This window comes from Microtus oregoni, unplaced genomic scaffold (genome assembly GCF_018167655.1).
Source record: "Microtus oregoni isolate MIOR12 unplaced genomic scaffold, Mior012 000023F_ref0000262, whole genome shotgun sequence".
Taxonomy (NCBI): Eukaryota; Metazoa; Chordata; class Mammalia; order Rodentia; family Cricetidae; genus Microtus; species Microtus oregoni.
In genome coordinates, this window is record NW_024543082.1 from 29,117,848 (window position 1) to 29,134,271 (window position 16,424).

The 16,424-nt window shown below is 37.3% G+C and overlaps 2 protein-coding genes across 2 annotated transcripts; one reads left to right on the forward strand and one right to left on the reverse strand.

The window, feature by feature from the left end:
* LOC121461647 (ATP synthase F(0) complex subunit B1, mitochondrial-like) lies at window positions 1-2,239 on the reverse strand. The gene is made up of 2 exons (XM_041672733.1): window positions 2,228-2,239; window positions 1-866 (listed from the first exon to the last, which is right to left on the reverse strand). The coding sequence occupies exons 1-2, from the start codon at window positions 2,237-2,239 to the stop codon at window positions 96-98; spliced, it is 783 nt and encodes a 260-aa protein (XP_041528667.1). The 3' UTR covers window positions 1-95.
* A 7,638-nt stretch (window positions 2,240-9,877) lies between these two features.
* On the forward strand, window positions 9,878-10,810 carry LOC121461935 (olfactory receptor 4C16-like). The gene has a single exon (XM_041673309.1). The coding sequence runs from the start codon at window positions 9,878-9,880 to the stop codon at window positions 10,808-10,810; it is 933 nt and encodes a 310-aa protein (XP_041529243.1).
* Window positions 10,811-16,424: the final 5,614 nt, after the last annotated feature.

Below are 16,424 nucleotides of genomic sequence, written 5' to 3' on the forward strand. Positions count from 1 at the left end.
TACACTGTGATTTCAATAGACAGCAATACAGGAAGAGTTCTTCACACAGACTACTTCCCGTTTCTCTCTGGCCATCTCAACTGAGATAGCTACATTCACATAACTGGCTGAGCTTGAGCCTTCTTAGCAAGCAGCTTTAGATCTGAGATGCACTTGGCAATGGTCTCCTTTTCCTGCTGTGCAGAAATGCTCTGCACCACATGCTTTTCCACCCAGTCTATCATGTACTCTTGCTCCTTGCGACGCATCATGTTCTGTACAGAAATATGGTAGTACAGGCAATTCTTTACCTCCTTATATGCTCTATGGAGCCGTTCCTGGTAGGTGACTTCCAAGGCCAAGGCAATGTTATTCCTCTGAACATCGAAGAGGTAGTGGCGCTTCTGAACCAGTGCCTGCTGTGCCTTCTTCAATTCAATTGCATCCTGGATTTGTTGGATGGTTGCTTGCTTTACTTCTAGTTGGGCAATTTTTTCCTCTTTAAGTTTTTCAGGAAATTCTCCAATAGAAGCACCATATTTCTTAATCACATAGACAATCAACCCTACTACTGTTATGGTAGAGAAGGTCTCTAGGGTAATCACATATATTTCTTTGGACAGAAAATACAAGCTAAGCCCAGTTCCAAGCACGTAGGGTCCTGTTACACCAGTTTTAGGGTAAAGGAACTGGAAAAATTCTTCAGGAATCAGCCCAAGACGTACTTTTCCTCCATATTCAGGAAGAGGTGGTACAGGGGCGAGACGTTGCTGTCCTGTGTGAAAGACCCTTGTCGCCTGTACTATCCCTGGTCCCAGGACAGCCGCGTTCTTCAGACACGGGGCCGCTGCAGCGGCAGCAGAAAGTACCACCCCGGACAGTACAGTCTGCAAAGGTCCAGGCAGCGGACTTCACGTCCCTGTGACCCCGACCGGAGACTGTCAGGGGCTGCCTGTGCCTTTTTATAGGTGAGTTGAGTCCATTTATATTAAGGGATATTAATGACCAGTGATTGCTATCTCCTGTTAATTTAGTTTTCAATGTTGGTGATGTTAATTTGTACATTTTCCCCTTCTTTGAGACCATCAATTGTCCGTGTTTGTGTTGATGTAGCCAACTTCCTTGCGTTAGTTTTCCTTCTAGTATTTTGTTTAGGGCTGGGTTTGTGGTTAGGTATTGGTTAAAACTGGTTTTGTCATGGAATATCTTATTTTGTCCTTCTACGGTGATTGAAAGTTTTGCTGAGTATAGTAGCCTAGGTTGGCATCTGTGGTCTCTTAATGTCTGCATAATGCTTGACCATGACCTTCTGGATTTCATTGTCTCCAATGAAGTCAGGTGTAATTCTGATAAGTCTGCCTTTACATGTTACTGGGCCTTTTTCCTTTGCTCTGTATGTTTCCTTTCTTTACTCTGTATGTTTAGTGATATGATTATTTTGTGGCAAGAGGACTTTTTTTGATTCAGTCTATTTGGTGTTCTGTAAGCTTCTTGTATCTTCATCAGCATATTTTTCTTTAGGTTTGGAAGGTTTTTTCCTATGATTTTGTTAAATGTGCTTTTGAATTGAACTTCTCCTTCTTCTATGCCTATTATTCTTAAGCTTGGCCTTTTCACGGTGTTCTATATTTCCTCCATATTTTGAATTAAGCTTTTGTTAGATTTAGTGTTTTCTTTAACTGATGAGTCTATTTTCTCTATTGTATCTTCAGTATTTGAGATACTCTCCTCCATCTCTGCTGAACAATATTCTGCTGTTCATGCTTGCGTTTGTGGTTCCTGATCATTTTCTCATGATTTCTGTTTCTATAATTCCATTGGCTTGTGTTTTCTTTATTATCTCTATTTTAGTTTTCAGGTCTTGAATAGTTTCTTTCATATGTTTGATTGCTTTTTCTTGGTTTTCTTTAAGGGATTTGCTGATGTCTTCCAATTTTTTGTTTGTCTTTTCCTCCATTTCTTTAAGGAAATTTCTCATTTCCTCTTTAAGAGTTTTAAACATTCTCCTGAAGTTATTTTTTAATCTCATTTTCTTCAGCTTCATCTATATTTGGTTGTTCAAGTCTTGCTGTTGTAGGGTCTTTAGGTTTTACTGGTATCATGTTGCTCTTTGTGGTGTTTTGTGTGTTCTTACCCTTTCTATTCATCTTTTCCTCTAATAGGTTTGGTTGGGTCTGTCTGTGATTCTATTGATTAATCTTCTAGATGCCAATGAATCCAAGGGTCAGATGGTTGTTCCTCGTGGTACAGTAAGTTCCATGGTTCTAGTTACAACTTTGGGTCACTCAGTGCTCCCAGGCTTTGCTCCTCTCCTTGGACTTTGCTGTACCAGGCCTGCCTTATCCTACATTGTTGGCTCGAACCTGTTTCTGTAAATGTCCCTGGCCTGGATCTGTTCTTGCAGAGGTTCCTGGCTTGGGGTTGGTCCTGCAAAGGACTCTGGCTTCTGTCTACTCCCTTGGAGTTCCAGGCTCAGGTGCACCCAGACCTGCAGATGACCTGGTGCAGGTTTACTCCTTCAGAGGTCCCAGACTCACAATAGGACACAGAGAGAGCTCTAGTTTCTGCCTACTCCCTTGGAGGTCAAAGATTCATGCCCTATGGAGGCCCTGTCTTAGACCTAGTTCCTCGGAGGTCCTTGCCTCATGCTCAGACCCATAGAAGTCCTGGCTTAAGTATACCCCCTTGAAGATCCCAGATACATGTCCAGACCCTCAGCAGTCTCTGGCTCTGGCTCACTTGCTCAGTAGTTGCTCCCCTGTACCTGTTCCTATGGAGTTTGCTGTCTTAGGTCTGCTCTCACCCAGGTCGCAGTTGAGAGGGAGAGAGAAACAGAATATGACAACAGCAGGGTATAGAATTGACCAAGATCTGAAAGGAGTTTATGGAGGAGAAAGCATGGTCAAACAAACATTGTACAAAATTTAAAGAAAACATAAAATAAAAAACAGAGAAAATATAACACATTATATTATAAGAGCTTGAAGACGTATGTGCTAATACTCTGTTTAGTAGCTTAAGGCACTGGTGGGAGCAGTAATATTCTTCCACTACCCATTTATTCTTTCACTAATAAAATTATTTTTTCCTATTTTCAGCTATCTTCTTCATCATGTACTTGTAGTGTGTGTGTGTGTGTGTGTGTGTGTGTGTGTGCATGAACAAGTGTATGCATGTGTGCATGTGTGTGAGAATGGTTGAGTTTGTCTGAAGCTTCTAATCCCATGCTTTCATTTCCATCTGGTTCTCAGGTGAGATGAGGATTACGTTGAATGAGCTAAGAACTCATAGTTGAACTCATAATATCATACAAGTCTCATTTGTAAAATAATGATAACTTTAGGGAATAATTTATTTTGGATTATTGATACTTTATAGCATTATTGTCAAAAAATTCCCTCTGGGATGCAACAATAAATTTCTTTTTCCCTATGGAAAATCTGCCTTCAAAAGGCAGTGGACAGACAGACAATGATGTTAACTTCCTGAGCCTACCAACTGGTAAGTGAGAGGTTTTGCTTTTGGGGGTCAGCCTCTCATTATAGTAGGTTAATTAAATATATTTTAATACATGTCCATGTTTAATCTGCATCATTCTGACATCCTATGAGCAAGAAATAAATAAAAATAACCCCAAACTTTAAACACTTACTAAATCAAATGAAATCCAAATATTTGGATGAAGACATTCTTTAATGTTGACAAAAACTTTATATAAACACCAAGTATGTGAAAAATCATTATAGTGAGAAGAAAAAAATGTGTTCCATATGTTAAATTTGATGATAATTCATTGATATGGGATGGTGAAGAATAATTCACAAATACTTTACTTCTGAGGTGGTGGGATAAAATATGATATCTCTATGAAGCTATAGATCTCAGAAATTGAGAGAAGACTGTTGCCTTATTAACAACTAGAGTAAGGCAAATAAATCCTAGTGACTTTGCTAAGCCTTCCGGAGGATGCCATTTTTTCCATCTCCAACTGACAAACTAGGGCAGAATACTGTGCTTTTCCCATGTATCTTCAATGATATCATGAGACTGCAATTTGTAACTCACTCACATCTGAGATTTAGTCTGTAAAATAAGTGACTGTATCTCAGAGAATTTTAGAGCAAATATATAAATGGACCCTAAACATAATATATATACATTATGTAACTCATTTATCAGTAGCATGAATTAAAGAAATATAAAGATGATTATATAATATAGTAGAGAGAAGATTCTATAGAGCACAGAAAACCATCAAAATATTTTGGCAGAAAATTTTCCTTTATCTTCAGTGTTTGTCCTAGTAACTCTTTTTTTAACTGAAAATACGCTATTATGATTTACTCGTGCCCAAACATGATGATCCTGTCCTCAGCTTAGTAATATTTGAAATGAAGAATAACTACATAATAATTTCATGCTATTTAAGGAATCTGGCAAGTCAAAACTAGGTTAGAGTTTTTGAATGTTTAATAAGTCCTTAGAAAAGCTGCTTTTCAGGTATCATTCTACCCCGAGGGGAGATTATCACTCTTTAATTTGGGCTTTAGGAAGTATTGAAACTCCAGAGAAATAATATATTTTTACGTATAAGAAAAGATTTTTATATTTTCTGTAATAATATTAACTTCCTCATGAAAATAGGGGAGTGTAGCATTTTTCTAGAAGAGAGACAAGCAGGATAGCTGAATTAGCAAAATAGGGACTTGGAGAAGCACTGATGCTTATCATATGGACTCTGCATTGCAGCGTCCAGCCATGGGAGGAGTCATCACACCACATTCTAGTCCAATTCTGTTCCTATCTTTTCTGGGTTTCTTTTCATTGAGCTCTTTTCCTCCACTCACAACAACAACCTATTTTCTAGTTATTGCTGTGTTGATCTTTTATACCCATCCTATAGTCATCCCAGTTTCCCTTCAGCACTGCTCTGTTTTCAGACCAGTACAACAGAATTTTAAAATCTTATTCTTTAAGAACCTGCTGAAAATGTAACAATTTTTGGGGGGAAATGGACATAAGATTTTTATGCACAGACACTGAGAAAAAAATTGTATTAGGATATGAAATCAGCAAGATTATGTAAAACACAATGAAAAGATTCTGAAAATTTTCATTTTGTGGGTGCCAGAGACCCAGCACAATTTAAAATAAAACATCTTGTGTTACAGTTTATTTTGTTAATTTATCAGTTACTTAGAACTTAGGGCTTTTAAAAAATAAATTAGGATAATATTTTCTTGCCCTCCACACATAATAGGTGGAAACCCCAATAAATTCATGATTTCAATATGATTTAAAGTTAGAAAAGCACTAAAATAATTAGATAAATACTAAACTTGAGGTGTGGGTGTGTGTATGTGCACATGTGCATGAGAATGTATTTTCCTGTGTGTGGAAGTCAGAAGCAGACATCAGGACGCTTTCTTCAGTTGTTTCAAATATTGTGAAGTTCAGTTGGGCTAGAATTGTTGGGTTGTGAGCACTCAGCTCTTGAGTTATGAGTACATTCTACCAAGCCTAGCATTTTATATAGTAGAGATTTAAACTCATAACATCATACTCAGTAACCACTTTGTCCACTGAACCCTGTCTCCTTCTATAAGACAAGTGTTACATTTTTAAGAAGAAAGGAACAATGCTCAATTTAAACTGTTAGGTATCCATATATGCAAATGTTGAGTTTGTTATAATGGAATATGATATATTGGAAGCATAGATTTTCTGCATATTTATTCAAGGAAGAAAACAAAAGAACCATTCAGTAATTGCAATTAATCAAGTATCTACATTAGTACAACAAAACCTATGAGGAAAGTTTTTTCACAAACCATAGATTATTTTCCTTGTTACAAAACAATCATTAAAAACTTCATTAATTGTCTTTAAAACTGAGTCTTAAAATGTCAAGATGGTCATAATAACTATAAATTGAATATGTTCCATGAAGAAAGATAAGTATTTGACTACTGATGAAAGTAATGGTTAAATGTTTAATCAAAACTATAAACTTTACCAAGATCATTAAATCTAGTCCTTTGGATTCCTTAGAGAAAGAAATCAGAGTTTGTGTTTGAGGTTAATGTGCTTATTCTAAAAATGAAAACAGTAATGGGATTAATACAAAACGCTGTTTTATATAAGAAGCATATGCATTTTTCCATCACCATGTCCACAAACCATATGTTATAATAGTGTACAAACATGTCACAGCAAAGTCGAATGTAAAATGGAAGGAAAAAATATTTGATGATTGATAGAACAATTCAGTTCTCTTACAGCCTAAGATACTTGTCAAAGATCACAGAACCTATGGGTGAGTAACTTTGTCTGACATTTTGCCATTAATATTTTGATTCATACAAAGGGAAGACATCTCAAGTCCTTGATAGAGAATAAAATTTGTCAAGAGAGCAAAGTAAATCCCTGTAATGACAATTTTGTGTCTGTCATGTCTGGTCTGTCCCTTTTTTTTTTTTTTGACTAACAACTTTCAACACCATACAGAAAATATGGTGGTGGGATTGGTAGGAGCACAGTGGGATAAATAGTCTTTTTGTATAGCTTATAAATAGATTCCACTTCATTGGTATTACTTGTCTATACATATCATACAATTTCATTTTTGATCAGAAATAATTGGTAAAATGGCTCTGTTCTTAAAAGCAAAAACCATGCTAATATCATTTACATATTAGTGATTATTGCCAGAAGTGGTATTTTAACATCTGTAAATATTGACTTTTGCAGGCAAAAAAAAAAATGAATGATCATTTACTGACTATCTATATTTCCTATTCTGCAAAATAACATCTTTCCTTTTCTAATGTATTGCTCCCTCATTCCAAGAATACAGTGTTTATAGATAAATAAATAATAAAAACTACAGAAGATTACATGTATTTTCCAGTACAATGTAAGCTGATTCAAACACATCTAAATAAATAAATCGAAAATAAAACTGTTATCACAAAAATTTTGCCAATTGAACAATAATGACCACCATATTAATTTACTCAAATACAGGGCTCTGCATGGTTAAAATTAAAAGAGGTAATGGTAATGATATTTCTTGTTACCAAAAAATATTTATTGCGATCTATTGAATATATCACATAATAAGTATCACAGTGTATTTTAAGATTATTTGGAAGTTATAAATATTTATTTTCCTCATTTTTAGGCTGGAATATCTGAAATATCTCATTTTAGGCTGTTTTATAATGCTGAAATATTACATATTTAATCATATCTGTAATAGAATGTATGATGATATGTAAAAGTATGTCATTCTTTATGGTGTTGTAATGAAAGGCATCTTCATATTTCATGAAACCCCAAGAAAATCAAGTATATGTCAAATATTTAATTGGTGATACGATTTAATATTAATTTTTTTTGTTTTTTTGTTTTTTTTTTAGTTTTCTTTTTTTTTTTATTGAGAAAAGGAGAAAAAAAAAACAAGTTTCCACCTCCTCCCAGCCTCCCATTTCCCTCCCCCTCCTCCCACCCTTCTCCCCCTACCCCCACTCCTTTCCCCCTCCCTCTCCAGTCCAAAGAGCAGTCAGGGTTTTCTGCCCTGTGGTAAGACCTAGGACCTCCCCCCTCCGTCCATATCTAGGAAGGTGAACATCCAAACTGGCTAGGCTCCCACAAAGCCAGCACATTACGTAGGATCAAAACCCCGTGCCATTGTCCTTGGCTTCTCATCAGCCCTCATTGTTCGCCATGTTCAGAGAGTCCAGTTTTATCCCATGCTTTTTCAGTCACATTCCAGCTGGCCTTGGTGAGCTCGCAGTAGATCAGCTCCACTGTCTCAATGGGTGGGTGCACCCCTCGTGGTCCCGACTTCTTTGCTCATGTTCTCCCTCCTTCTGCTCCGCATTGGGACCTTGAGAGCTCAGTCCATTGCTTCAGTGTGGGTCTCTGTCTCTATCTCCATCCATCACCAGATGAAGGTTCTATGATGATATGCAAGATATTCGTCAGTATTGATCTAGGATAGGGTCATTTCAGGTTCCCTATCCTCAGCTGCCCAAGGAACTAACTGGGGACCTCGGCTTGGGCACCTGGGAGCCCCTCTAGGGTCAGGTCTCTTGCCAACCCTAAAGTGGCTCCCTTAACTAAGAATTGTGGTTCCGTGCTCCCCTGTCCAACCTTCCTTTATCCCAATCCTCCTGCTTTCGCAAGGCCCGACCTCCTTCCCTTCTAACTTTTCTCTCCCCATCTCCCCTTACCCCCATCCCACCCCACCCCCAAGATCCGATTTTCTCCCCGGCAATTTTGTCTACTTCCCTTAGCCAAGAGGATAACTATATGTTTTTCCTTGGGTTCACCTTCTTTCTTAGCTTCTATAGGTTCACCTATTGTAGACTCCGTGACCCTTATTTATGGCTAGAAACCAATTATGAGTGAGTACATCCCATGTTCATCTTTTTTTTTATTATTATTTTTAATTTATTTATTTATTAAGGATTTCTGCCTCGTCCCCACAACCGCTTCCCATTTCCCTCCCCCTCCCCCGATCAAGTCCCCCCCCCCTCATCTGCTCGAAGAGCAATCAGGGTTCCCTGACCTGTGGGAAGCCCAAGGACTGCCCACCTCTATCCAGGTCTCGTAAGGTGAGCATTCAAACTGCCTAGGCTCCCACAAAGCCAGTACGTGCAGTAGGATCAAAAACCCACTGCAATTGTTCTTGAATTCATGTTCATCTTTTTGGGTCTGGGATACCTCACTCAGGATAGTGTTTTCTATTTCCATCCATTTGCATGCAAAATTCGAGAAGTCATTGTTTTTTACCGCAGTGTAGTACTCTAATGTGTAGATATTCCACACTTTCTTCATCCATTCTTCCATTGAAGGGCATCTAGGTTGTTTCCAGGTTCTGGCTATTACAAATAATACTGCTATGAACATAGTTGAACAAATGCTTTTGTCATATGATAGGGCATCTCTTGGGTATATTCCCAAAAGTGGTATTGCTGGGTCCAGGGGTAGGCTGATCCCGAATTTCCTGAGGAATCGCCACATTGATTTCCATAGTGGTTGCACAAGATTGCATTCCCACCAGCAATGGATGAGGGTACCCCTTCCTCCACAGCCTCTCCAGCAAAGGTTATCGTTGGTGTTTTTGACCTTAGCCATTCTGACAGGTGTAAGATGATATCTCAAAGTTGTTTTGATTTGCATTTCCCTGATTGCTAAGGAAGTTGAGCATGACCTTAAGTGTCTTTTGGCCATTTGAACTTCTTCTGTTGAGAATTCTCTGTTCAGATCAGTGCCCCATTTTTTAATTGGGTTAATTAGCATTTTAAAGTCTAGTTTCTTGAGTTCTCTATATATTTTGGAGATCAGACCTTTGTCTGTTGCGGGGTTGGTGAAGATCTTCTCCCAGTCAGTAGGTTGCCTTTGTGTCTTAGTGAGTGTCCTTTGCTTTACAGAAGCTTCTCAGTTTTAGTAGGTCCCATTTATTCAATGTTGCCCTTAATGTCTGTGCTTCTGGGGTTATACATAGGAAGCGATCTCCTGTGCCCATCTGTTGTAGGGTATTAATTTATAATGAAAAATGAAGTTAGTGAATGACAAAATACTATAGATAACATATTCTAAATTTATATTCATTGAGTTATTAAATTAACCATAATTGTGATAGCAGGGATTTGTGTTTAGAGACTGCTATGGAAAACCATCACATTCAATAATCCAAATGTATTATCACTAAAATTTAGAAAGAAGTGTTGAATCACTTATTAAAGAAATAGCAGAATATCATTAATGGGGATTACTTAGTTTTGCAAAAAAATCTACCTAGAATTACACACCAACTTCAAAATAAGTGTCTTTTTTGTTTTACAGATAAAGTATTTCTTATGTACCACTTCTGATCACTAATGAAACAATGTGGCTGAATAACAATGTGACTGAGTTTATTCTACTTGGTTTGACACAGGATCCATTTAGAAAGAAAATCCTATTTGTTGTGTTTTTGCTCTTTTATATGGGGACATTATTGGGTAACTTGTTGATCATTGCGACCATCAAGACAAGCCAGAACCTTGGGAGTCCCATGTACTTCTTCTTGTTCTACTTATCCTTGTCTGACACCTGCTTCTCTACAACCATAGCCCCTAGAACAATTGTGGATTCCTTGCTGAAGGAGGCATCTATCCCTTTCAGTGAGTGCATAATACAAGTGTTTACTTTCCATTTCTTTGGCTGCCTGGAGATCTTCATCCTCATCCTCATGGCTGTTGACCGCTATGTGGCCATCTGTAAGCCTCTGCATTATATGACAATCATGAGCCACCGGGTCTGTGGGATATTGGTGGTCATAGCCTGGGTGGGATCCTGTGTGCATTCATTAGTTCAAATATGTCTAGCCTTGAGTTTACCCTTCTGTGGTCCCAATGAGATTGATCACTTTTTCTGTGACTTGCAGCCACTGTTGAAACTTGCATGTATAGACACATATATGATCAACCTTCTTCTGGTGTCCAACAGTGGGGCCATTTGTACAGTGAGTTTTCTCATGTTGATGGTCTCATACATAATCATCTTGCATTCCCTAAGAAACCACAGTGCTGAAGGGAGGAGAAAAGCCCTATCCACCTGCATCTCCCACATCATCGTGGTCATCCTTTTCTTTGGACCTTGCATATTTATATACACACGACCTGCAACCACATTTCCTATGGACAAGATGATAACTATATTTTATTCAATTGGGACACCTTTGCTTAACCCTATGATTTACACGCTGAGGAATGCAGAGGTGAAAAATGCCATGAAAATGTTATGGAGGAAGAAACTTGTCTCAGATGATAGAAAGTAATAGGAGGTCATCAATCTTTTTTCATAGCTAGCATTACATAATAAGTCAGTAAATACAATTTATATTATTAGTTTAGTATATCAGTTTCTAAGGGTGTGGGTTTATAAGCTTATATATTAAAGCAACAAGGGAAAAAAGGTTTTTGAGTCAATTTTATATAGAGGGATAAAGAATGAAATATACATAAATATAAAAACTTTTTCTTTGTACATGTGTATTACTGTGTCTCTGCCTTTCTAGCCTTTCTGTCCCAACAACACTTGTGGCCATTTTTTTTTGGAATTTTCTACCCTCTTTCTGTTGATTTCTGAAATTTTCTCCTAATTTTTTTGTATCTATGTAATCACATTTTTCTATTCAAAGCCTGTTAAGGTTTAACCTCTTACAAATACTTATTTCTTACTTTTTGTATTTTGTTTGTGAGATTTAATACAATTACAGTAGTTCTCCCTTATTTTCCCTCTCTCAAAACCCACTCATATATAAATACCTGCTCTACTTCAAAATTGTAACCTCTTTCTTTCCCCAATATTTGCTATTGCAAGCATGTGTGTATATGTATATGCATATATAGTCTAGTGACTTACTTTTTATAAAGAACTTCGTTCTTATCAACAACTTAACTTCTTTTCTGGACTGAAGAAATTATGCCGTTCAAATAATTATAGCAATTGTGAGTATAGGTGAAATTATGCCAGATTCAAATAATTGTAGCAAGTGTGAGTAGAGGTGAAATGTGTTGACTTGAAGGAATCCCTATTCTATTTGGGGATTGACTCAAAACTCTTATCATGTGTTTATTTAATTGTTCTAGAAGACTAACAGAACACACAGACAAAAAATCATTTTTCAGAATCTCTGATGCTCTGCTCTCAATGTTGGGGTTGCAGTCACAACGATTCCTTTGTAACCCCTATTCCCTTCTTCTGACTGGATTTATTTTATTTGAACAACTAAGATTTCCCTTGGACATACTATGTATAGTATGTTATTTATTGTGAAGCGTAAGATTTATTGCAGCATATTTGTAGTAGTTTAACGTAGAGAAGTCTATACAGGCTAGCACCAAGAGAAAACTCACTTCAATGTAGGGTATTTGGATATATTAGCAGATTAAATAAAAACAAGAAGACTCAAGGAAATATTTCAGGTTTTGAAACAGAAGTTTAATTTAACGAATATAAATTATTTTAGTTAATTTTTAATCAAATCCAGAAAAAAATAATATTAACAAAGGAAACCAGACCTTTGAATAATATTTTTATATTAGAGAACAGTATTAAATTATCATAATTAATTTCCAAGACTGAACATTATTAATGCTTATAATATGTCGAACGTCAATGATTTTTTTGTGTTTTTATTCATAGAATATTTAAAGAAGGATTATTTTTTACTTAAGATTTCCATACTTTTATAATCCAGTAAATTGTATAGCAAAATTTTTATCAACTTTCTTATATCAAAAATCATAAAATTTCTTTGTTTTATTGTATATTCCTTTTATTTATTTTTTGAATCCTTTAGATTAAATGTTGGTCCTTGCTCATGCAGGTAGGTCATGGACTGATGGAGGAAGGTCATTGGTTAATTATAAAAAAGAAACTGCTTGGCCCTCATAGGTTAAAACATAGGTGGGAGGATTAAACAGAACAGAATGCTGGGAGGAAGAGGAAGCGAGCTCAGAGGCCATGCTCCCCTCTCCGGGGCAGACGCAATGAACTCCGATCCAGGATGGATGTAGGCTAGAATCTTCCCGGTAAGCGCACCTTGGGGTGCTACACAAATTATTAGAAATGGGCAAGTCCAGGTGGGAGAGTTAGCTGAGAAGAGGCTAGATATAATGGGCCAAGCAGTGTTTAAATGAATATAATTTGTGTGTTGTTATTTCGGGTAAAGCTAGCCAGTGGCAGGAGCTGGGTGGCAGAATACAGCCACGTAGCTCCCACAACAGAATGGCGCCCAGACGTGTGGACAACTGAATCCACTGAAAGCCTGAGAAAGCTTGGGAAAGAGTAAAGCATGTTTTCTTGGTAGCAGCAATTTCTCAGGTCTGCTCTGCTTGCTAGAGGCAAGCAAGCACTCTCATTTAAGAGAGGCTTCCTGATTCAGCTTTAGCTGCAAAACCCTGCAGCTCATTAAGCAGTCCTGCCACGAAACACTTAAACGGTGTTGGTGAAAAGCTGAATGCAAGCTTTTCGGTTTTTAGCCGTAGCAGGAATAAAGCTCCGCCGTTTAAAAATGCTGGCTTTGTGGGTCGTCCTGCCAGGACAAACTCTGACTCTTTGAGGCAGGAGGTCAGCTACAGAGAGAGCATTTGAGTGTTGTAGCTTGTTTGCTGGCAAAGGATCTTGAAACACCACAGAGTTGTGGTGATAAACATGGCTACAGCCGCCGGTACCTCTGCCATGAGGCTGAAAGCTAAGGAATGGGCTGGATCTAGCCAGCAAAGCCATGGCTTTAATCCTACCCATATTGCTCAGTAATTTAAAGGCTCATGTGGTCAGAAAAAGAGAGAGAGATACAGTAAAAAGAGATTCAAAGACAAAAAAAAAATTTAAATGATTTACAGTGTGTTAAAAAGATATGCAGGCTAAAAGTTGAAGTTCTTAAAGTAAAAAACAAAAAAAAGGAAGAGAGTTGTTGGGTGTGGTAGTACACACCTTTAATCCCAACACTTGGGAGGCAGAGGAAGATTGACCTCTGTGACTTCTAGGTGTGATAGCACACGCCTTTAATCCCAATGCCTGGGAGGCAGAGACAGAGTTCAAGGATAGCCTGGTCTACAGAGTTATTCCAGGTCAAAGATACAGAGAACCTGTATCTCTGAGAGTTCAAGGACAGCCTGGTCTACAGAGTTATTCCAGGTCAAAGATACAGAGAACCTGTCTCAAAAAGCAAAAAATAAAAGTAAAAATAAACAAATAGAGGTTAAAATAAAGCCACAAAAGATGGAAAATACACAGAAAATTTTGATACTGTATCCTATTATGCTCTCTTTGAATTGTTTGAATGCTGAGGAAGGAGCAACAGCTGCTAAAAGATATTTGTTTATAAATGCTGCTGAACTAATCCAACATAGATATTTTGAAAATGCCTTGACTTTGAAATTTGGATCTAAGGACATGATGATTTGGAAAGGAGTTTCTTGTTTTGTTTTCACAGAGGGTGAGAGTCTGTGGATTGCTTCTATCCCAATATGGTATGATGGACCACGCCCTCCTGAAGGGTTGCTGTGAACACCTTCAGAAAATTGCTTTGCTCAACTGCCAACTGAGATGAAACTAGCATACAGGTTATACCATGAAAGACCCAATTAACGATGCCCCCATTCAGCAGGAAGCAGTTTGGAGAGAAAAAACTGCGCCCATGTTCCCAAATATGGCTTATCAACGTTCTTTTACATTTAAAGGGGGATATGATATAGATATGAATAATTTGCATTAGTATAGATTTTGCTTTATTGATAGAGATTTAAGGTCAATTTTGTTATATGTATATGTATTTCTGATCTTTATTAAGGCATTGTGATTGTGTAGTTCACTTAAAAATGTAATGTATATAGGTTGTTAATGGATAATCAATAATAGTCAAGCTTGTAGTCATGTTAAGATTTTCTAGATGTACATAAATATATTTTAGATAGGTATTCTTCATATTTTTCAAAGATTATAGAATATGGCATTTTAAATGTTTTAATAATTTAGGACTTTTCATGACAATGAGACACTCTGTTCCTGGCAGCACCAATCTACTTCAAGAGGAAGATGGGCATCGAAGAGGATCCTTATAGTTTGATAGACATTTGGGCAAGAAACTGCTCTTGCCTGGACTGTTGCATAAACTGGACACAAAGAACCCACAGAGAGAGGACTGCTGAACTTGCCTAAAGGTGAGATGGTCTTTCGGTGTTCCTGACTCATGAAAGAGTCTGTAAGACATTCTGCAGGACATAGCTGATAATGACTGAACTGCCTTTGAAATTTCCTGCTTCATGAAAATGTCTGCTGAATACTATGGCCTGTAGATTGAAGATGGATGCCCCCATGGTCCAGAGGAACTTTGGGTGACTGTCCAGGCAGCGAGATGTCTCTGTCACTTCTAGAGTTTTGGAAGTTTCTTACTTGTTTACTTAGGTAATATTATATCCTTCTGGAGTCTTTGATGGAGCTGAAGAATAGTTAGTTATAGTTATAGTTTTCCTTAGTTATGATAAAGATTATTGTAATTTTTACTTGATAACCATTTTGTTATATGTAATTTTGCTATGTTAAGTTAAAGCCTTCCCTTTTTTTTTTGTTTAAACAGAAAAAGGGGAAATGATGGAGGAAGGTCATTGGTTAATTATAATAAAGAAACTGCTTGGCCCTCATAGGTTAAAACATAAGTGGGAGGAGTAAACAGAACGGAATGCTGGAAGAGGAAGTGAGCTCAGAGGCCATGCTCCCCTCTCCAGGGCAGATGCAATGAACTCCGACCCAGGATGGATGTAGGCTAGAATCTTCCCAGTAAGCGCACCTTGGGGTGCTACACACATTATTAGAAATGGGCTAATCCAGGTGCGAGAGTTAGCCGAGAAGAGGCTAGATATAATGGGCCAAGCAGTGTTTAAATGAATATAATTTGTGTGTTGTTATTTCAAGTAAAGCTAGCCGGTTGCGGGAGCTGGGTGGCGGAATTCAGCCCCGTAGCTCCCACAACAATGGACTCTCTAACAGAGATATAGACCTGCCTTATTATTTTCTTTATCTCAAAGTATAATCATATTTTGAGAGTGTTAGTAGAAATTAAGAGAGTCTCCAATATTGGTATGTGTAGTGTACATCACTTCTTTTATATTCTGTGAGTTTCAGTCTCCCATCAATGTTAAAAAATGTTGTCATTATGTAATAACCATACTGTGACTCTGTTATTCCAGCATTTTCAGTTCTAAATTCCAGTTGACAGAATAATATTTGGCAACTTCTGTTTCTTAAGAAAAGTTCCTCTTATGAAGTTATAGATAGGCATACTTACAACTGTAACTTTGTTAACAAATTCAAAGAAGGAATTTAAAAAAGAGATATAAAGTATGTAAGACTGAAAGACATAAAACTTAAAATGTTTATCTAAAAAATGTTTTGAAGTCCAGAAAGAAAGAAAAGAGAATTGTCTTATTGCTCTAACTAGAACTTTAAGTACTATATTTAATAGCTATGGAGAGAGTGTCCAGGCTTGTCTTTTCCTGATTTTAGTGGAGTAGCTGTGAGTTTCTCTACATTTAATTTGATAATGACTGTTGGCTTCCTGTATATTGCTTTTTATTATGTTAAGGTATGCTCATTTTGTCTCTGATCTCTCCAAGACTTTTATCATGAAAGGGTGCTGGACTTTGATAAATGGTTTTTCAGCATCTAATGAGATGATTAGATGTTTTTTTATTTCAGTTTGTTAAGAGGGTGGATTACATTGACAGATTTTCATATGTTGGACCGTGTCTGCTCTCTAGGATGAGGGCTTCTTGAACATAGTGATGATTTGTTTGTGTGTTCTTTAATCTAGTTTGCCAGTATTTTTTGAGTCTTTTTTGCATCAATGTTCATGAGGAAGAGTGGTACATAATTACCCTTCTTGG

Excerpts from the sequence above, each read along its gene's own strand:
- LOC121461935 (XM_041673309.1), top strand. The coding sequence starts at position 9,878 with ATGTGGCTGAATAACAATGTGACTGAGTTTATTCTACTTGGTTTGACA.